Below are 22852 nucleotides of genomic sequence, written 5' to 3' on the forward strand. Positions count from 1 at the left end.
GTTTATTTCTACAATGGTTTACATCATTTTACAGCATGAACATTTAGCTACAGTAGAAGTCCGCAATAGCGAGTACGGCACATAATGAGAACTCCGTTATAGCAGCAGTATCTTTCTGTCCCTTCAAAATTCCTATATTAAACTGCGTGTCGTCCTTCGGTTACAGCGAGATACCTATCACTAACGCATCCGTTATTACGAGCGATTAAGCGGGTGCGATATTTTCCGTTCCCGATATTTATGCACCCCAGCAATTATATTGCATGCGATCGATTACCTTTGGTATCGTTTCCTCCCTAAGTCCACTAGCGACTTTTCTCGTCGACATTCGAACGGGATGTCGGAGTCGATTAATAATACCCGTCGACTGCTGTTCCGTAAAGAAAATTCGAAATGAAAGAGGACAATTTGGTAATAAATGCGTAAATAACGTGTCCGATAACGGTTATTAACTCGTTAAAAGTAAGGTTGACTAAATGACCGCTTAATTTTAAGGCTAAATACTGCAATTTAGTAAGAATAGGATACACCTGGAGATATGGTAGAGTGCATAATTGATGTCAGAGGTTAGTTTATATTTTCTCGCGTCTGGATATATTACGGAAAAGCTATTATGAACATTTATAGCGAGAAGGTTATCATTTCTCTATTGGCGCTTGAAGTGTGTTTTCATCATACGTATAATGCGGATAAGTTAGGATAGGTGACACTGTTTGAATAAGATACTGAAACATTTGCTACAAAATGCGATCGATCATCTTCGATACGGTATAGTTTCCTCACTATGTGCATTTGCGAGCTCTCTCGTCGACATTCGAAGGCGATGTTGGAGTCGATTAGTAACACGGGTCGACTGATATTCTCAAAAATAAAATTTCAAAATGAAAGAGGATAACACATTTTCGTAATAAATGCGTAAATTACGTGGCCGAAGGCAGTTGTTAACTCATTAGAAATAAAGACTGAGGTAAACGATCTCTTAATTTTAATGTTACATACGGAAATTAAGTAAGAATGTGATACACCTCAAGATATGGCAGAGTTCATCACTGAATTCAGAGGATAGTTCATATCTTCTCGCGTCTAGTTAAATTTCGGAAAGGCTATTTACATGTGAATTTTTAGCGAGGAGGTTATCATTTCTCTACATGTGATCCAAATATGTTTTCATGATACATATACGGTTAGGCTTCGGCCACAGTGCAGGCGGCGAGCGGAGCGTTGCGTGGCGGCAAAGATGAGACTCAAACCTGCGTTAGCAAATGCATGTGGCCATAGTGCCAGCGGCGCGTCATTTTGGAGGGGAAATTGGCTCAAGGACAACACTGCCTGCCGCCAGCCGCTCACTCCTGTTTGAGATTTCAGCTGCGCCGCTCGCAATGATTGTTCGTGAGTTAACAAGAGAGGAGATGTTAAGTGCTGATTTCTGAAGTTCAAACCTGAACTTTCCTATAGAACGACAGAGAGAAGAACGTCGAAAACCCAATAGTGACAAGGGAAGCCTGGAAAGAAATTGGAACGATCTTAAATATACAAGATAAATAGAGTTAAAAATCAATCACGGTTATGGACATAAACATTATTGTATTTAATGCATCATATTATTATTATTATTATTATTATTATTATTATTATTATTATTATTATTATTATTATTATTATTCTACGCCCTATTATTATTGTTTAATTAATATTATTGTCCTTTATAATATATTGGCAATATGAAAACTTGTGTTCGTCATTACATCTGACTTTAATGGGTCTCTGGAAGTTGGTGACTTGCTTCTCCAGTCACGCCTTAAGTTTCAGAAAAAAGTCAAAAGTTTGAATGGACATAAAAGTATATTTGAAAAATCTTACCAGGAAATCAATTCAGTTCTCCATATAAATAGTGAAACTCCCCATGCATTTCACGTTATTTATTTACTGGATGATTACGAAATTCTCTCGTAGTCCTGCGTCGAATTCTTCAGTTTAGATTTTAAAAAATCTACAAGCAGAGACAAACGAGAAAACTTTGAAACTAATCACCTCGTTCAGGGGAGATGCCGCGCCGTTTACTGACTCTCGCTAGATGTCCACACAGGCGCTCTCTCCTCCCCACTCTTCAACTTTTCGATAGCGGCAACGCTCCGCTCGCCGCCTGCACTGTGGCCGAAGCCTTAGGTTAGGTGACGCCGTTTGAAGAAGAAAACTGAAGTGTTTACTACAGAAACCTCTGGAGTGATACCGTATTTCTCCGAATCCAAGACAATGGTTATTTCTCTCAGAATCTCATGCGAAAACTCAAGGGTTGTCTTGCATTCACAGCCTAACAGTAAGTTAATGGATACCACTGGCATCTACCACGGTAACTATGCTGCTTCCTTTCACCCCTGCACGTGAACGCATACACAAAACTCGTTGACAATAAACGACCGCCTCGTTATTATACATCACTAGCCGCGATAACCGGTTGTACATGGCTTGTGTGTAACGTTACTGGATCTCGGGAAATAGTGAAGAGAGAATGACGTTCTATTAGCCTCTACAAAAACATTTCTCAAATCTGCAGAATGGCATCAAAACATGCGAGCCTTCGAATTCTTAGACAGGCCGGCTACTCAGTGGCAGAGTTATAACGCGTCATTGTACTTAATGCTTAGTAAAATGAAGTTTTATAGGCAGCAGGAATATTTTCGTGATGGATAGTCGTATTGTAAGGATACGTGGAAAAGGTATTGCCGGCAAATTTTCAATGAGTTCTCGTCGATTTTATGATGCCAATTTTAAGTTAATGGTTATTAAACACTCGGAAATGTAAAGTAATTGTACAGCCGCAAGAAAATACAGCATAGGCCTAACTAAAGCCAATATTTGACGTTAGCATGAAGACAAAGAGCTAAAAATATGTGTACTGTACAAAAAATACATTCAGTGGTCCGCAACAAGGACACTTTAAAGAAGTCGAAGATGAAATTGTGAGGTATGTGCACGAAAATCGCAAGGCCGGAATGGCCATACCGTGGCACAATAAACTCGTTCGTTGACTTTCAACGTCCGTGATTGTAGGCCTATACATCGCTAGGCGGCAAGCGAGACATGCGTGTACAGGTAGCCGGTTATATCTAACGCTAAGTAAAAATAACAGTTTTATAGACAGCAAGAATAATTTCCTGATGGATCGTCGTATTGTAGAGCCGCATGGAATTTTCAACGGGTTCTCTTCGGTATTATTACGCCAATTTATAAGTTAATCATTGTTAAACCTGCGGAAATAAAGAATAATTGTGCGGCCGCAAGAAAAGAAAAATACGGCATGATGAAAGCCAATGTTCGACGTCTAAAAATAGACTGAAATGCATAGGCCTAGTGTACAACAAAGGCATTCATATGATTTTACAAAATACTTTTTGAGCCTGATTTAAATTTTTGAAGGAAAAAGTGGGGTACATCGTGGATTTGAAGAAATACGTTACTGTATTTTTTCAGAATGAAATTAAACATACACTTTCGCGTAGTATCGGATTTCGAAAAATAACAAGTAAGCTGTAGTGTGGATATCATCTGCGGAAACGCAAGTTTTGAACAAACTGATTGCCGTTTCATAAAGAATTTTAATGCATATGGGTTTTTTTCCGACTTTTATACAAAAATTGGATATAACGACACTCCGCTATAGCAAGTAAATTTTTCGCTGCTGTAAATTCTCGCTATAATGGACTTCTACTGTATTTTTCTACATAATCACCATTTCAGTCAATGCATTTTTGTAGAGGCTGTGACAATTTTTGTATGCCCATGTCATACCAGCTCGCCGCCATGCTACTCAGGAAGTTGTGAACCTCATCTTTCACCTCGTCATCGGTGTTGAATCGCTTTACAGCCAAATGTTCTTTCAACTTAGGGAACAAGTGATAGTCACTGGGCACCAAGTCAGGACTATAGGGTGGGTGGGTGATGATATTCCACTGAAAATATTGCAGGAGACCAACAGTTTGCCAGGCAACATGCGGGCAAGCATTGTCGAATGTTTACGCCCTTGCTCAACATTCCTCTTCTCCGGTTCTGAATTGCCCGTCTGAGATTTTTCAAGGTCTCACAGTACCTATCAGCGTTAATTTTGGTCCCAGCGGGCATAAAGTCGACAAACAAAACCCCCAAAACACAGTTGTCGTGACTTTACCGGCAGACTGTGTTTGCTTGAATTTCCGCAGTTTTGGCGAAGAGGGATGCTGCTGCTGACATGATTGTTGCTTGGTCTCATGTGTAAAGTGGAATGGCCAGGTTTTGTCACCCATGACAACTGAGTCCAAAAAGTTCTCCTGTTCGGCTGCAAAGCATTGAAGAAATGCGTGAGAAGAATCAATTCGTTGCCACATGTGGTCTTCAATCAGCATGCGTGGGACCCATCTTGCACACACCTTCTGGTATTTCAACTTTTCCATTCAAATTCTGTGACCAGCGCTTCGGGAAACCTCAGGAACCAAAGTGCAGAGATCATCCAGGGTGATCCGCCGATCTTCACGCATGATTTGCTCAACCTTCACGACTGTCTCGATGGAAATTGACGGTTTCCCGCTCCTTTGTTCATCGTGAATTTCAGTTTGACTGGCTGCAAACTCTCTACACCACTTACAAACACTTTTTACATCCATGCACGACTCACCATACACTTCCGTAAATTGGCGATGGATTTCAATCGGTTCAATATCTTTTGCGTTAAAAAACTGAATAACTGCACGCACTTCGCACTTGGTGGTAACATCCAACGGGAGCTCATTCTCAACGGCTGCCAAGCCAAGTCTGAGTGCCTCAGTGCAGCATGCGCATGTTTATATGCAAGCGCGGGAAACACTCTTCACAATATTGTGACCAACAGCCATACAAACAGTTCTGTATTTATAAAAAAATAGGAGACCTTATTTTTGGGATTACCCTTGTATACCAACCGGGAGGGATTCAACTATATCATATTTACTGCTAAGTAAGCACACATAGTAGTTACACTAAAAAAGTAGGTTGTGATTTTTTTTATTTGGATAATCATCAAACTAATTCAGATAAGTTTTCGGCATCTATGAGATAGGAAAAGGCAAGGACTGGGGAAAAAGAGCCGTGGCCATAATAACAGCTCCAGTATTTGCCTGGTGCAAAAATGGGGAAACTATGGAAAACAATCCTCAGGACTGCCGATGGTCCGTTTGGAACCTATGATCTCCAGAATGCAAGCTACGTTTATAGGGCCCATACAACTCACTCAGTTACACAGCACTATTGCTTCATCTTTGCTTCGCCAAAGCTATTTAGATTACACTCGCCATAACAACACTACAATCAAAACTACATTTCATCGTACGGTGGCATATCGATAATATTATGAGATTTAATTTCCACTAAAAACAATATTCATATCTGTGGGCAAGTGTTGCTCATGCTTTCCCATATTTGAGTAATGTGTAGGAAGATGACAGCTGACTAACGTTTGGCACGTGCGCCGACAAATTTCATTGGTAGCAACAAGCAAAGAGTTGCATTAAAGATATTTCTATTCCCATTTTCGAACCAATATTGAAACTTTAAACGATATATAGCTAAACACTGGCTGAATACAGTGGAACCTCGATTATCCGTTCCCGGAAAATACGTTTTCCCGGAATATGCGTTCAAATTACGTGGTCCCGCAAGCATCGTAATTAAATCACGTTGTAAAAGTCCCGCATTATCCGTTCCTCGAAGAAACGATTTCCCGGATCAACCGTCCAGAGATTCCAGTCCCATCAACGCTAAATCCTCGATCAATCGTTTTTTAATACACTGTATCTCACAAAAGGACGGCTATGGCATATTTATGGATCTTGGCGTTAACGCCCCGTCACTGCGATAATTAAAGCAAGTACTGTACCGGTACTGGAAAAGCGATCGGCGGTTACCTTGCATAAGGGACCATCTTAGCATCGCATTCGGGTGGTACTGTCAAATACAGTAGAGACAATACACGACACTTACGGATTTCGCCGTGCTAAAATGGGAGATAATTCGACGGTGGCGCTCCTAGTGACTTGACCTGAACAAATCGCGCAAAATTCAAATATCAATGGAAATGTATATACGGAAATGGATAAATAAATTACGTCTAGAAAGAAAGTGGTATTGAGATATTAACTTCGAAGTTGCTAAAGCAATTCTGGATAAATGAATGAAGAATTATTTAAAAGGTTATTATTCAAAGACTGAAATTAGACATATAAACAAGGTGTGAAATGGACTGCTGTGAAATGGCTTGTTCTTTCATTTATGCATTACTTTTTTAGCTTTAGCATACCTGCCTGAAATCTTACGGTTGGATTTGTCTTTTATCCTCGTTTAAAAACAATGTATCATCACATTAAGACATTTGTCAATAAAAATATTGGCACATTCCTTACACATATGATGCAATGAATTAACATTTAATAGCTGGACAATTTTCCTCTTAACATGAAGCCTACTAACAGAAAGAAAATCTATAAAATCCCGGCTTTAATCTGAGAAGAGGGATAAAAGAAAGAAAAGTTTGAAAATGTTGTCGATAGTGATGCTTTGAGGAATATTTACGTACAATTAGAGTAAAAATGTAACATACCCTTGGCTGTATAGTCGAGGATTTTTAAAGTCGCTGGCCTGGAAATGATCTGAACCGATCTTATAATTCTTATACAAGCGTAACGTCCCTTCTTTCTTGTACACTTTATCCAAATCGCTTCTGTGACATTTCAAAACCCACAGATCACACCTACAACAACACATCGGTATTGAAGGTTAACTGCTGCACTATACAATAAAATATGCGTATTATATTTTAAGCCCGTTAAAACATGAGTCGAGCAGGTCAGAAGATTATGAAGTAGGCCCTACTATAAAAATCTCTGTCACTGGAAGAATATATATGCAAACACAATATTACTTACATGTTCTTGTCACGAGGGAACCTGAAGAACGAGCGCGCATTTTTCTCTACTTCGTAATTACTGCAGCCAAACACAGCACATATCTTTCCCCTCATGGTGAGAGGAGATATCAAGGAATGACACACGCTACTATTTAATTGTGTCAACTCACTGAAAACGCATAAATAACACCAAAAACTTCACACAAAAATACACGTGCTCTTATGACAGAATCAGTACCGGTCAGGTCTATCCGCTAGAGTGAGCTCCAATAGCTGTCCCTCGATATATCGCTCAGTGTCATGTATTGTCTCTACTGTATCTGGTATTGTTTAGAGAATCTCGGAAAATCATAAAGCAGAGCGTGGCGACAACAATTCCAAGGAGACACGGCGCATTTCGACAGCTCTGCTTGAAAACAATATATATACAATTCTCCACCTTATCAATACGAATTTATTTTACATTACAAATATTCAAGACTAGTTTCGACCCCTATGGGGTCATCCTCAGTTGACATGCATTGTAAATTGTTCATAAAAACATCACGTATAGTGGTAAAAGTTAGACTAGTTTAGGCTGATCATTAATGTTTGGTATGTCTAGTACATGACTAGTGTGCATTGTTCATAAAGACATATATTACATTACTGCTACTACTATCCAAATTTAAATTATATAGTATGGAACACAGATGTGTTTGTGTAACTCAACAGTGACAAGTTCAAATATTTACAGAATTGGCTGTTGATTAGTCACATGATATTACAGAACACAGGCTTGAACATTTTTGAGTGTCAGTGCAACATCTTGCTTTTATACATACTAGAAGCTAAATTCATTTTGTAAAGTCATTACATTCTGATTGGAACTTAGTGTGAGGTTAAAGTTGAATAAAATATGTGCTAATGTGGACATTAAAATAATGTTAAAATGGGCATATAATCAAAAACAATGGTATGTATGCCACACATGTCTAGTATAAAAACTCATTACATTGATGCTGTTAGTGTGCAGTACAGCATATACACTGATTTGGCATAAATGGATTTGTATATATATTGTTCCAACAAAGTGGATCCATAAAAATATAAGATGTATAGATAATTAGTATTATAATGATCCACTGCAAATTAGGTAATGCTGTTGTTTATCTGAAGATCTATTGGCAGCTACAGATATTAAAGTTATTAAAAATGTTAATGGAACATGTTTTCTTCCGTAGACGCGATGTTTAAGATTGGTGGCATTGGTCAAATATGATGAAAGTTATGCGTCTTGGTGCAGGTTGGTTAGTTCTGGAAGCTTGTATGTAATGAGCAACCAAGGTGGAGTGTCTGGAAATAGAAATAAAAGTGTGATAATGTTGTGGATAGAAAGTGTGATAGTGAAACGTATGTCGTTTACTTACGTAAAGTGCTGGAGTCGTGCGTTCTTAGTAGCTGCCTGTTGGGATCTGGTGCGCGTAGCTCTGAGATTGTAGTTAGCGGCGGTGGAGGGGAGGTTTGGGGGGATAGGTGGAGTGTTAGTAATAGGAGTGGGGTTGGAGGGGGGAGGGTTTTGAGGCGGTTGATTTGAACATATCGATTTTTGCTTGTTTATTCTTTTGATATAGAAATCTTTTAATAAGGGAATTACTGCATGAAAAAGGATGTTATTTCTGTCTATACTTTCATTTAGGTTGGAGTTTGGATTCACATATTTGTCTAAATTTATGTAAAATTCTTCTATTATACTGAGTAAGGGACTTTTTGGGTTCATGTTAAGGATTTGCATGTCGTTCTTAATGTCTGTGAAATTATGTTTTTGATCGTCAATATGCTGACCCATAGCCGAAAAATGTCTGTGCTTGACGGCGTTTACATGTTCATTATATCGTATTAAAAAAACTTCTACCGGTAAGTCCTATATAGCTGGCTTGGCAGTCGTTACATTTTAGGCGATAGACTCCTGAATGATTGTATTTATTCGTGTTATTAACTAATTTGGAATTGTATAGTATGTTGGTGTTGTTGCGTGCCGTTTTATATGCTATTTTTAGGCCTTGTTTTTTGAAGATGTTTGTTATGGGATGTATATGGTTATTGTTATAAGTAAACAGTGCATATTCTTTTTTATTTTTAGTGATTCTAGTTAGCTTGGTTTTAGGTTGATTTTTGACTTTATTGATGATCCGGTTTATCATTTCTCTTTTGTATCCATTTTGTTTTGCTATTTCATGGATTGTGTTTAGTTCTTTATTTAGATTTTCTTTTGAAAGTGGAAATGAAATAGCAAAACAAAATGGATACAAAAGAGAAATGATAAACCGGATCATCAATAAAGTCAAAAATCAACCTAAAACCAAGCTAACTAGAATCACTAAAAATAAAAAAGAATATGCACTGTTTACTTATAACAATAACCATATACATCCCATAACAAACATCTTCAAAAAACAAGGCCTAAAAATAGCATATAAAACGGCACGCAACAACACCAACATACTATACAATTCCAAATTAGTTAATAACACGAATAAATACAATCATTCAGGAGTCTATCGCCTAAAATGTAACGACTGCCAAGCCAGCTATATAGGACTTACCGGTAGAAGTTTTTTAATACGATATAATGAACATGTAAACGCCGTCAAGCACAGACATTTTTCGGCTATGGGTCAGCATATTGACGATCAAAAACATAATTTCACAGACATTAAGAACGACATGCAAATCCTTAACATGAACCCAAAAAGTCCCTTACTCAGTATAATAGAAGAATTTTACATAAATTTAGACAAATATGTGAATCCAAACTCCAACCTAAATGAAAGTATAGACAGAAATAACATCCTTTTTCATGCAGTAATTCCCTTATTAAAAGATTTCTATATCAAAAGAATAAACAAGCAAAAATCGATATGTTCAAATCAACCGCCTCAAAACCCTCCCCCCTCCAACCCCACTCCTATTACTAACACTCCACCTATCCCCCCAAACCTCCCCTCCACCGCCGCTAACTACAATCTCAGAGCTACGCGCACCAGATCCCAACAGGCAGCTACTAAGAACGCACGACTCCAGCACTTTACGTAAGTAAACGACATACGTTTCACTATCACACTTTCTATCCACAACATTATCACACTTTTATTTCTATTTCCAGACACTCCACCTTGGTTGCTCATTACATACAAGCTTCCAGAACTAACCAACCTGCACCAAGACGCATAACTTTCATCATATTTGACCAATGCCACCAATCTTAAACATCGCGTCTACGGAAGAAAACATGTTCCATTAACATTTTTAATAACTTTAATATCTGTAGCTGCCAATAGATCTTCAGATAAACAACAGCATTACCTAATTTGCAGTGGATCATTATAATACTAATTATCTATACATCTTATATTTTTATGGATCCACTTTGTTGGAACAATATATATACAAATCCATTTATGCCAAATCAGTGTATATGCTGTACTGCACACTAACAGCATCAATGTAATGAGTTTTTATACTAGACATGTGTGGCATACATACCATTGTTTTTGATTATATGCCCATTTTAACATTATTTTAATGTCCACATTAGCACATATTTTATTCAACTTTAACCTCACACTAAGTTCCAATCAGAATGTAATGACTTTACAAAATGAATTTAGCTTCTAGTATGTATAAAAGCAAGATGTTGCACTGACACTCAAAAATGTTCAAGCCTGTGTTCTGTAATATCATGTGACTAATCAACAGCCAATTCTGTAAATATTTGAACTTGTCACTGTTGAGTTACACAAACACATCTGTGTTCCATACTATATAATTTAAATTTGGATAGTAGTAGCAGTAATGTAATATATGTCTTTATGAACAATGCACACTAGTCATGTACTAGACATACCAAACATTAATGATCAGCCTAAACTAGTCTAACTTTTACCACTATACGTGATGTTTTTATGAACAATTTACAATGCATGTCAACTGAGGATGACCCTATAGGGGTCGAAACTAGTCTTGAATATTTGTAATGTAAAATAAATTCGTATTGATAAGGTGGAGAATTGTATATATATTGTTTTTATGTAAAGTAATATCCATCAATACGGAAATGAAACTTATAAACAATAGCTCTGCTTGAAGACGGAACGAGTTTCGTCAAATGTTCGCACTTATAAAAGATGTTTATATTTTTACTTTTTTCGAACGTACTGCCGAAGAGGTTTTTGGCACTTTGCTCAGGGCACTGCAGAGTAACTGGGCTTTCAGGCAGGAATCGAAACTGCTTCTTAACACAAATTCAGTATTTTTGATATTATCGTACATGATTATGTTAGCGAGACCAAAACAGATGTTGCACCTTACATTTTAAAAAAAGAAAGCCATGGGAGGTCTTGGAATTGCCTATTACTGTTTAGGTCCTAATGTAAGACTGGGAATTTTACGTTTACGTGTTAAAATACCAAAAAACCGCAGTCGTTTTATTTGAGCACGTTACATTTTAAATGGTTGGTATAATTTCAAACTCGTACTGACATGTGCAGCGAGCGCGCTTTCCAGATGACCTCAAGGTCACGAATAACCGTAGTTTCTGAAGTTTTGATATTTCTTTTATCTTTCCAATTTGATTGGATTTGTGACGCGCAGAATTGAATATAATGCATTGGAGAACTTTTAAGAATCGATACTTGCATTCGAAACCATGTTTTCGAGTTCAACATAACCTTTAAAAGTCGACGTAGGCCTAATTTGCGCGGTACGAGATTTCCAGAAACTGACTATGAACAGTATACCGGAGACCAAATTACAATGAAAGATTAAGAAATGAACGGATTTCGCATTCATTTTGGGTGCTTTCGTATCTAATGTGCTTTATTTTATTAGATGAGAGAATTAAAAACTACTTGTGGTCGATTGTCGTTTGGCTTGGCGTTATTAGATTTTTCGAAGAGTTTGGCTAGCCTAATCAAAGTCGCTGAACTGAAAGAAGTTTTCACGGGAAACTGACGAAGATTCCCCTGTAAAACTGAATATAAAGTATCGAGATTTTGAACTCGCGTACCGGTAATTAATGCGGTTTCGTGGTCTAACATGCCCGCCTCTCATCCAGAGGCCCGAGTTCGATTGCGACCAGGTCAGACAATTTTACCTGGATATAAGTCTGATTCCAGGTCCACTCAGCCTACGTGATTACCTTTAATTGTGGAGCTATCTAATGGTGAGATGGCGACCCCGATCTACAGAGCCAGGAATATCGGCCGAGAGGATTCGTCACACTGACCATGCGCACCTCGTAATCTGGAGTCCTTCGGGCTGAGCAGCGGTCGCTTGGCAGGCAAAGTTCCACTGGGGCTGTAGTTTGGTTTGGTTTAGGAGTTTTGTAAAATTATAATGATACATATTTCATTTTTGTGATGTTTAGCCAAATTGTTGATGGTTTTCATTCATTCCCGGATTTTCCGTTTTCCCGTATTGTACGTTTTATTTTCATGGTCCCTCGAAAAACAGAGAATCGAGGTTTCACTGTATTGTTTATGCAATGGAAGATCATCATCAACTTAGACGTTGTTCAGGTAGACAATGTCTAAGGCTTAAAAAATAGTCATCATTTCTGCACTCAGTCCATAGTGTACTGTCTGTGTAATGAGCTAGTTACATACACATTGTAATGAACTAGGCAATAAGCAACACTTGATGAACATGTCACGATTAACTGCCTCAAGGAGTTAATGTGTTTTATATACTCACTTCTGAGTTGATGTCACCTGTGGCTTGTTCTTGTTCTTGTTCTTGTTTTTGTTCTTCTTTTTTTGCTCCTGCTCCTGCTCCTGCTCCAGCTTCTTTGGTTTACCTATCTGCTGGTTCTCAGATCTGAGGAAAGTAAAGAAGATTTACTTAAACTGCAATTTCAGCATAATCAAACTAAAGTTCTAATTTTACATTAAACAACAGTAAAAACTAAATTCCGTTCATAACTAGGTCAGAGAATAAATATCATGAATAATTAGGAAAGAATGTATTTTAATATTAAGAATCAAATATAATAGTAAAGTGAATGTATGAAAGAAGTATGGAAATCAAGTATTTATCTCGATTTTGAGTAAGACTTGTAATCTGATACCATTCATAGAAGGTAACTTGTTTTAGGAATGTAATGGTTGCAATTTTTCTGTTTATTATTATGAACAATATCATTTTGACTGTCCAGTCAGTTTCTCTAATACCTGACAATGACAGCTAAGAATGCAGGGGTGCTGGTACAGTGGTGACAATGTGTGTAGGTCTCGCAGCAAGCAAACCAATACCATCAGTAAATAGCTGAGACTCACGATAAGGAAACTCAACACAAGAGGCTGGAAGGTGCCCAATTCATCTGGAAATTGAAACTGCGAGAATCCCCCGTTGGTCTATATGTAGATTGGGGCTGTGAATGCAAATTAGTATTGAGATGAATGAATTGCAAAAGGTTACCATGTTCATATTTGAAAAAGAGCATACCACGTAGAAGACCAGCTGGAAGACCAAGAAGAAGAAGAAGGATGGACCAACTGAGGGAAGACATGGAGAGAAGAGGAGAGAAGAGGAGAGAAGAGGAGAGAAGAGGATAGAACTGGGAATCTGTCATCGACAACAAATTTTTTTGAATAGGCAACTTTGGAAGACGCTCGTTTTCAAACACCCTACCCGGCTCGCTGGAAGGGAAAACCGATGAACTGATGATGATGATGATGATGATGATGATGACATCCGCAAATGAACTAAAAGACAGTTGCTAGTCAGTGACAAGTAATTTGGGAGTACATCAGTAGTAAGACTGTCTTGATTTCTGGAAGTACAGTGAGCTGTGTAATGATCTGCTCAGTCAACGAAACTGGACTGTGAGAGACCCTGTTGGAAACCACACTTCAGAAGGCTGTGTTTTCAATTATTTGCATTAGTACAAACTGTATCAAGTGGAAATCTCAAATATAAGTGAAGTTGTTAAACAAATTTAGTCAATATAAAAACACTCTAAAACCAACCCAAACAAACCCCATGGCACTACAGCCCTTGAAGGGCCTTGGCCTACCAAGCGACCGCTGCTCAACCCGAAGACCTGCAGATAACGAGGTGTCGTATGGTCAGCACGACGAATCCTCTCGGCCGTTATTCTTGGCTTTCTAGACCGGGGCCGCTATCTCACCGTCAGACAGCTCCTCAATTCTAATCACATAGGCTGAGTGGACCTTGAACCAGCCCTCAGGTCCAGGTAAAAATCCCTGACCTGGCCGGGAATCGAACCCAGGGCCTCCGGATAAGAGGCACGCCCGCTACCCCTACACCACGGGGCCGGCATAAAATCCCTCTACCTCTCCAAATAATGTTCTTATTTTTAAGGGCACTGATATGCCACCACAATATCAAGTGAAGCATGACAAGTGTCCCCTTCATAATGACTTCTGGAGCATAAAGCTTATTCTTTGAAATTTGTATCACTGATTACCCAGAACTTTATCTATTGTCTACCTCCACAGTGCAATGTTTAGCACTATTAGTTGCCATCCTCCGAGGCCCAGGTTCGATTCCTGGAACTGCCAAAAATTTAAAAATGACAGGAAGGCTGGTATATGGTTAAAATGGTACATGCAGCTCACCTGTGGGCATGAAGAGAGCTGCACCACCTCAGGACGAGGACACGATTTTACTTAATTACTACATGTATTTAGAACCCTGCTATTATCTACCATTCAGCTGAACTGTCTTTTTAAGTGTGTCAAGTAGTGCATGCTACCGAGCTTAGTAGTGATCCCGAGAAACAGTGTGGCCCTGCAATGTGTATAATCTAGACTGTCTGCCTGCAGGCTCCTCTCCAGCATTGGAGTCAGCTGCTCATGTGAGCTCAACTTTGAAGTGTGGCTTGCACAGTGTTTCTCATTATGCACTGAAAATTTAAGCTCTCCGCTCGACATAGGGGGAGAATTCAAGATTATGGTTGATCTGGACGATCATCCTTTGGATTATTATCTTTAAATGCCTTCCAGAAGAAACTTTTGTTTATTTTTACATGACTAAATGTGAAAATTAGGCATGGGAATTCAACGTGTGCCTGTTGGTTTATGAAAATGTAGTAAGTTTCCAAGATGGAGGCTCAGGGATTGCGTGTAATTAAACATCTTCCACCTTGTTCTGGACATATTGGTGATCTCCAGTTACCTTATGAATTTTGATTTTAGTTCACCTGTAATATTTTGAAGCTTGATATATATCCTTTCTCTACTACCAGGTAGTTGGATGATTATCACTTTCCTACACAGTAGATTGCACAGCATGTAATTACTATAATCTAATATTTTGCAATTTAAAAAGAAAATAATATTGTAAACCATATTCTTACTTTTCTTCTGGATCAGGCTTTAATTTTTGCCATGAGTTTCTCAGTCATTTTATTTTTACTGAAACTCAAGGCTCTCACTTTATTATTATTATTATTATTATTATTATTATTATTATTATTATTATTATTATTATTATTATTATTATTATTATTATTATGCATGAATGGTCCCTTTCAGAACACACGAAGCTTTATTTATGATTTTGTTTGCGGAGGATCCAGGATGCTTTCATCTGTTGACTAAAGATTCTCTTCCTTTCTTCCGTCCACTTGGTACCGGATTAACATTACGGATAAACGGATTAACATTAAATGCCTTGCCTTTGCTGACGATCTAGCAATAATTATCCGAACTCCCAGAGAAGCCAGGCACGCCATCGAGAAACTTCACAAGATTGCAATCAAAACTGGTCTCCACATCTCCTATGAAAAAACGCAATACATGGACTCCAAGTGCACACACCTAACATCACTAGTGACCGAATATGGCAACATTTTACAAGTCAAACAATTCCAGTACTTGGGTGAAATCATTGGTAATTCAGGCAATGAAAAAGCAGCCAACAAATTGCGCGCAGGAAAACTATGTAAAGCATACATAATCACCTAGAAATTCTACAATAAGAAATCAATATACACAAAAGCCAAACTCCAACACTACCACACTGCCTCTGTGGATCCGTGGTAGAGTGTCGGCCTCCGGATCCCAAGATAGCGGGTTCGAACCCGGCAGAGGTAGTCGGATTTTTGAAGGGCGGAAAAAAGTCCATTCGACACTCCATGTCGTACGATGTCGGCATGTAAAAGATCTCTGGTGATACATTTGGTATTTACCCGACAAAATTAATTCAATCTCAGCCATAGACGCCCAAGAGAGATCCGGTTTACTCTAGGTCCGCTAGATGGCAGACAGAGTAAACCGGAACGTCGAAATTGACGAGCAGACAGCCAGATGGCGTCAAATCGAAATGTCTGCAAAACGGCAGCTGAGGCCATACGATTATTATTATTATTATTATTATTACCACACTGTTGTCCTCCCTGAGACACTCTATGCAACTGAGACATCATCACCCACCATTAACATCACGGACATTGAGAAAATTGAAAGACAAATAGTGAGGAAGATATTCGAGCCCAAGTTTTAAGAAGGTGTATGGATGCGAAAAAGCTTGGAAGAACTCTATGCATTAACTGAGTGATTCACTTCAGTCGCATGCAAACGCCATACGAAATTTTATGGACATTTAGCACAAATGGATAACTCACAATTGACGAAGAAAATATTTCTTATTATCAATGGAAACCGACAAACCAAAGTTCGCTGGCTAGTGGATGCACAAAATGACCTCGCAGAAGTCGACGTTGATCCAATGGCAACCACAAGGAATACGTACAGACAAAAGATCAACACCCATAAATTTGCACCCAAGAATCCATCTGAGAAAAGCCTGAAACTCAAAAACTCATGGACAAAAGAAAAACGGCAGGCCCATAGTGAAAGGATGAGGAAGTTTTGGGAAGATAAGAAGAACAAGAAGATGAAGAATACCAGTGCTATTTAATGGTTCCACATGCTTCTTAAGGGGCTAAACGAATGTATAATAATAATAATAATAATAATAATAATAATAATAATAATAATAATAATAATAATAATAATAATAATAATAATAATAATAATATAAGTTGTTTTACGTCGCACCGACACAGGTAGGTCTTACGGCGACGGTGGAAGTGGAAAGGGCTAGGAGTGGGACGGAAGCAGCCATGGCCTTAAGTAAGGTACAGCCCCAGCATTTGCCTGGTATGAAGATGGGAAACCACGGGAAAACCATCTTCATGGCTGCCAACAGTGGGATTCGAACCCACTATCTCTCGAATACTGGACACTGGCCGAACTTAAGCGACAGCCGCTATTGAGCTCGGTTTAAAAGGTTGCCCTCGGTTACAATTTCTATATTTCTTGACAGAACAAACACTGTGCTAGGTCCAGGAAAAGCATTTCTGAGACTCTGCTTAATGCTACCTAAACTATTAAAGATATCCTTAAAATCCTTGTAAGAATAATCAAGTATAAAATGTTTTATGAAGAAATCTGTGAGGCCACTTGTGTGTAAAAGAAGCCCTAATCTGAACAGTTACATTTTTTCAATTTTTTCACCCATGTAAACTCATGTAAAACATATTAATTTGAGAATATCTATTTCTTTTTAAATTAAATGGGAGCCTCATGCAAGTGGAGACATGGACTAAAGCTAATAATTGCAAATAATACCATTCCTACTTCTATATTTCCAGAAATATAACAGTTGATAAATATACAAACTCAAACAAAAAACAACTGCATACATGTAACATTAGTCGGCATTGGAAGTATCACCTCCTAAAAGTTTTTCTCCAACATCTGACAGTCAAGGTTTACCAACATTTTATTCAAATTAATTTCACTGCAATAGTTAAACCGGTACACTTTTGCGGTCCAATTAGTGATAATTTTATGAAACTCAAAGGACACAATTGCTTGGATTTGCAAAGCTGCTTGATGCAGGCAGGCTCAAGGGTAAAAGCTAAATATTAATTAATTATTGAAAATAAGTGCATTTCACTTCTTCCTAATCTTTTCCCCCAATTTAATGGGTCAGTACTTTATGTAGATCTGGCCCTGTTTTGTGGCCAGATGTCCTGATGCCAGCTCTATGTAGAAGCATGTATCCACTGTTGCATGCTTCTGTGGCAGTCTTTGATGTGGTATGGCATATGTAGATGAGCACTGTCATCAGTGTTCAGACAGTTGCTTTTCATTGTTTCATTGTATTTTGAAAGATGTTGTGTATCATTTTATTTGATTTTGGAAGCCTCAAGAAAAGACATTAAGAACATTAAAATATTTGATATCTATATTTTTATATATTTTTATCTAAGTTTGGAAATGTAAAGGGACATTATTAACTATTAATTTTGAAGAAGTTTCGATCTATGAAGAAAGGTGAAATTTTAATTTTATGGATGTTGGTTTGAAGGAATTTTGTAATGTTGAGTAACGGCACGTTTAATATTGGTAACTAACTTTTGTGGCAGTGTGTACTGCCACGCGTCATTTTTAAGAGTATCTTTCCAGTAATTTCCGGTAAGTTGCTGTTTCAGCAGAACGAATGTTCTAGTAAAGCTCTGTGATAGGTTAAAATAACAAACTTTCTTATTGGTGAATGCGAGAAACCCGACAGTAATCCCATGCCCTAATTGGTTATCCCCTAAATGCCTCATTTCTGGCTACCTGCAGCTATGTGAGAGCGTCTCTAATTTGTGGTTTTTTTATTTCAACCCAGTCTGAACCTAGTGTCAATTTCCTACAATCTTGTGACATTTCTGAAATTCCCCCTTGAAATTACCCTACATATGCTTAGAGGTTAAATAATGAACCTGTCTGTGCATTGGTAGATTCTGGAAGTAGCATCACATTGATGAGTGGGAACTGGTATAACTGAATGAAAACTGTTTGCAAGTTACCTCCATTGAAGCCTGTATCTTTAACCTGCCATACTGCTAATTCTAACTCCTTGAATATAGTAGGATCTATAGATGTTAAAATCAGAATCCGTGATTTTACATGGAAAATGCCAGTAGTAGTTACCTTGTCCTTTCATTTTGGGTGCAAATTTTTTTGCCAAAACTGGTATGATTTTCCACCTGCAGTACAATGATTTCCATTTTAGATTTTCCATGAGAATTTTTAAGCTGTGTAATCGCTCCTCTAATCTTCCTTGTCATGTCAATGCTGTTTCTGAAGATATGGGTGAACCCAAAGCTTTTGTGACCTATGCGTCATCAAGAGAGGAATTTTATGTATCATTCTTATGCATTTCAGAAAACCTCAAGTAAAAGACTTGATAAATCAATGGTGTGTAATATTTAAAATTATCAATATTTAGGCTTATGAAGAAGATTTATATTCAAAGAGATCTGGGTATTTAAATTTTCTGTTTCCAATTGTATTTTGTTCTGCAAATTGTATAAAGGGATGTGCATTTTGATACATAACTTTTGAGGCAAGGTGTGCCATGCGTAAGTGTTCTTTCCTGTCATTTTGTAATATCCGCTAATATGCGGGTTCAGCAGAAAATATGGTTCTCGAAGCTCCTTGTAATTGGCCAAAATAAAAGTGTTTCTTATTGGCCAAAATATTAAAAAACTTTTCATTGGTGAATGTCACAAACTGGAGTGTTATGGCTATTTGTAATCGCACGATTTCCTGTTTCGGGCTCCTCGTGAGAGCTAAGTATTTTGTCTGCATCTTTTCCATCTGACTGACCTAGCAAGCACACGTGCTCGGGGTCTGACCCCCTCTGGGGACTCCTGTCTCTCATGGTAAGTGCTATGTTACTGCCTTTTAATTTAAATTCATTCTTGTGTTTCAGCCTTTACTCATTTAATGTAACATTCCGTGGTAATGTAAAACTGTGTTGGAGTTTTCCTCTAGATTTCCACATTCACCAAATTTGCATCTTAGATTTTGAAGGAAATTCTCTTTTCAGATATAGCCTTCTGTAATTTAATGTAAATGTAGCTTTCCCTCTTGAATAGCGATACTGTATGTCATATTAAATTTTTTATTTTATCTGAGATCGCCCGACGTCATTCAGTGTCGATACTATGTTGGAGTTAATTTCCTATTGTCTGAAGAGCTTGATTAGATTACTGTTTTCGTTTTGTAAGTCTATTTAAATATCTTTTGATTTAGTGTGAATTGTCAGCTACTCGGCCATTTTATTTGTTTTGTTTTATTTGAAACTGTATCTTTTTATTTTGTTGATAATCAATAGTTTGAGGGTGACTGTCGGGAACCTTTTCTCCCCCATAACGTCATACTTTCCCACGGACCTCAATAGGGCTCCTATCACCTATCATGTCCTTTCCATAGTTGTCGTTTGTTAGACCTGTAAGTTTAAAGTTTTCCCATCTCGAACTTTGGCGTTATCTGATTATTTTTCCAATATTTCTTCTTCTTCTTCTTCTTCTTATATATATATATATATATATAATTCGCTGGGGCCATCAAGGACCACGTTAAGTCTTGTTGCATTTGACACTGAACTTGGCCTTCTTTAGAGCCCAAATTTCCGTCATTCTTTGTGAGTGGGCCTGCTTACGCTCCTCTGTCCAAGGGGCACCATGTCTTCTCTTCGGTTGCTCGTCTCGGTTTAGCCCATTCGTCAATATTTTCTTGCGGAAGAGATCTCTGTTAAGGACGTCTTCAGCTGAGATATGTAGCATTTGCAGGTCTTCTTTGGTATTTCTAAACCAGGGAATTGTGGTTTTGGGGTTTGAATCAAAAAAGTGAAAGATTTCTTTAGTTAACTTTCTTCCGTCCATTCTTTTCAGATGACCGTAAAATCGTGCCCGTCTTTTTCTGATTGTGTCGGTAATTTTCTCTATTTTGCTGTAGACTTCCTTGTTGGATCTCTTTTGATGGATTCCATTTCTGTACTTTGATCCCAAGATTCCTCTCACAATTTTGCGTTCTCTTTTCTCCAGTTCTTCAAGGAGTCCTTTGTTAGCATTTAGGGACAGGGTTTTGGCTGCATATAGAACTACTGGCTTCAGAACTGTTTCATAGTGACGTATCTTGGTGTTTTGGGAAAGGCATTTTTTGTTGTAGATTGTGCGGGATGTTTGGTAGGCTATTTCCAGTTTGCGTACTCGCTCCTGAAGTGCTTCTTTGTCCAATCCATTTTTCATGATGATCTCACCCAGGTATTTGAATTTGTCTACTCGGGTGATGTCCCCGTATTTTGTATGGAGTTTTATTACTTTTTTTTATTTTTTATTATTAGTATGAAACACTCACAGGTGCTACATTGGTAGCAGATCGTATATTATTGTAGAACATTGACAAGAATACCATATTACTCTTTTTGTAATTGTAAATAATAATAATGTTATTGGCTTTACATCCCACTAGCAAAAGTACCCGTTCTTCGTACGGGTTATCAGAAACTGGCTTTAGTTACTCATAGGCCTACTACCGGTGTAACTGACTTCATTAGATATTTATATCACTGGTGTATTAACTTAAGTACGTAGAAATTATTTGTCATGTTTGGAATTATAGTGCATCTTCTTCTTCTTTTCTTCATGGGGCCTCTAAATATTAGTTCCTAATTAGTGTCGACCTCTAAGATCTTTTGCTACCATGTTTTTCCTTCATTTCCACTTAGATATACCTGCTTCCTTCACAAACTTTTCGTAACTATTACAAATGATCAAGGAAATACGTGATGCATAAAAGAAACTACGATAATTATCGAGAATTATAATTCTCAGGGCTTGTCCCTCATGTCGCATATCATATAATGAATATGAATACAAATGTTGAGCAATTTTTTCAAGTCATGGGCGCACCATCTTGACAATTGTGTACAGTATTTAGGTTGTTTTCATGGTTACAGAGATCGTAAAAGTGGACCAAAATATTGGCTCTAATAACATCAGTGATCCTACTACTCCATGATTTGATAGAAAATAGTTTAAACTATAGGCAACAGACTCTGCAACATGCTGAAACCTAAGCCACTCTGACATTCTCTCGCATTTCTCCCCCATAGAACAGCTGTTTTGATGTATGAGTGCTGCTCAACACGGGTTACTTCCATCTTGCACGACGCTTGCCATGCAGCTGTGAATTGGTGGAAGCCCTTGGGAATAATTCCCTCCAATACTGTACACTGTTGTGTAAGACACTCATAGCATTTCCTTGGGCGGGGATGGAAAGGGAGTAAAGTATAAAAATAATAGCCCCGGAGATCTCCGTAGTAGAGCGACCAGCGGTTGCCGATGGGCCTCCATTTTTACGTACGCTCTCTGCGCCCATACAATGACCATTTAGCCAAGGAATCAGACATTGAAAGTAAAAGTAAAAGTGTAATGCTGTAGGTAATACATACATGTTCTTTCCTTTGATAGCATTCTTAAGTGCAAGGACCTCTTCTCGTGTAAGTGAAAGTGGTACATCATTAGTAGAAAAGTTCATCAACCTGAAAACAAAAGCAATAGATTGATAACAACAACAACAACAACAACAACAACAACAACAACAACAACAACAACAACAACAACAACAACAACAACAACAACAACAACAACAACAACAACAACAACAACAACAACAACAACAACAACAACAACAACAACAACAACAACAACAACAACAACAACAACAACAACAACAACAACAACAACAACAACAACAACAACAATAATAATAATAATAATAATAATAATAATAGAGTTAGATTATTTCAGGCAATCAAATTCATTTTAGATGCCAATCGAACCACGGAGATAATTGATGGCAGAACAAGTTCTTGTATAAAGGTATAAAATGGTAGTTCATTGGAAATGTAGCAAGCAGTTTGGCCTATGCCAATGACTTGGTCTTAATGGCCAGCCTGTTCTGAAAGCCTCCAATCTCATATCTTGTAGCCTGAAAAGAGATACACTGAGTATGATATGAAAATTACCATTTCTAAGACTAAAGTGACGTCAGTAGGGAAGAAACATAAGAGGAATGAACGTCAAGTAGG

At 37.9% G+C, this 22852-nt stretch overlaps 1 protein-coding gene across 1 annotated transcript in view; it reads right to left on the bottom strand.

Annotated features, from left to right (window-relative positions):
• LOC136866329 (putative mediator of RNA polymerase II transcription subunit 29) overlaps positions 1-22852 on the bottom strand; it is a 254830-nt gene that overhangs the window by 61177 nt on the left and 170801 nt on the right. Inside the window, exons 14-15 of the mRNA XM_068226696.1 lie at positions 22214-22303; positions 12644-12766 (exon numbers count right to left, since the gene is read on the bottom strand). Coding sequence (XP_068082797.1) covers positions 12644-12766; positions 22214-22303 — 213 coding nt within the window. The remainder of the gene's footprint in view (positions 1-12643; positions 12767-22213; positions 22304-22852) is intronic.

The sequence above is a fragment of the Anabrus simplex genome, chromosome 3 (genome assembly GCF_040414725.1).
Source record: "Anabrus simplex isolate iqAnaSimp1 chromosome 3, ASM4041472v1, whole genome shotgun sequence".
Lineage (NCBI taxonomy): Eukaryota > Metazoa > Arthropoda > Insecta > Orthoptera > Tettigoniidae > Anabrus > Anabrus simplex.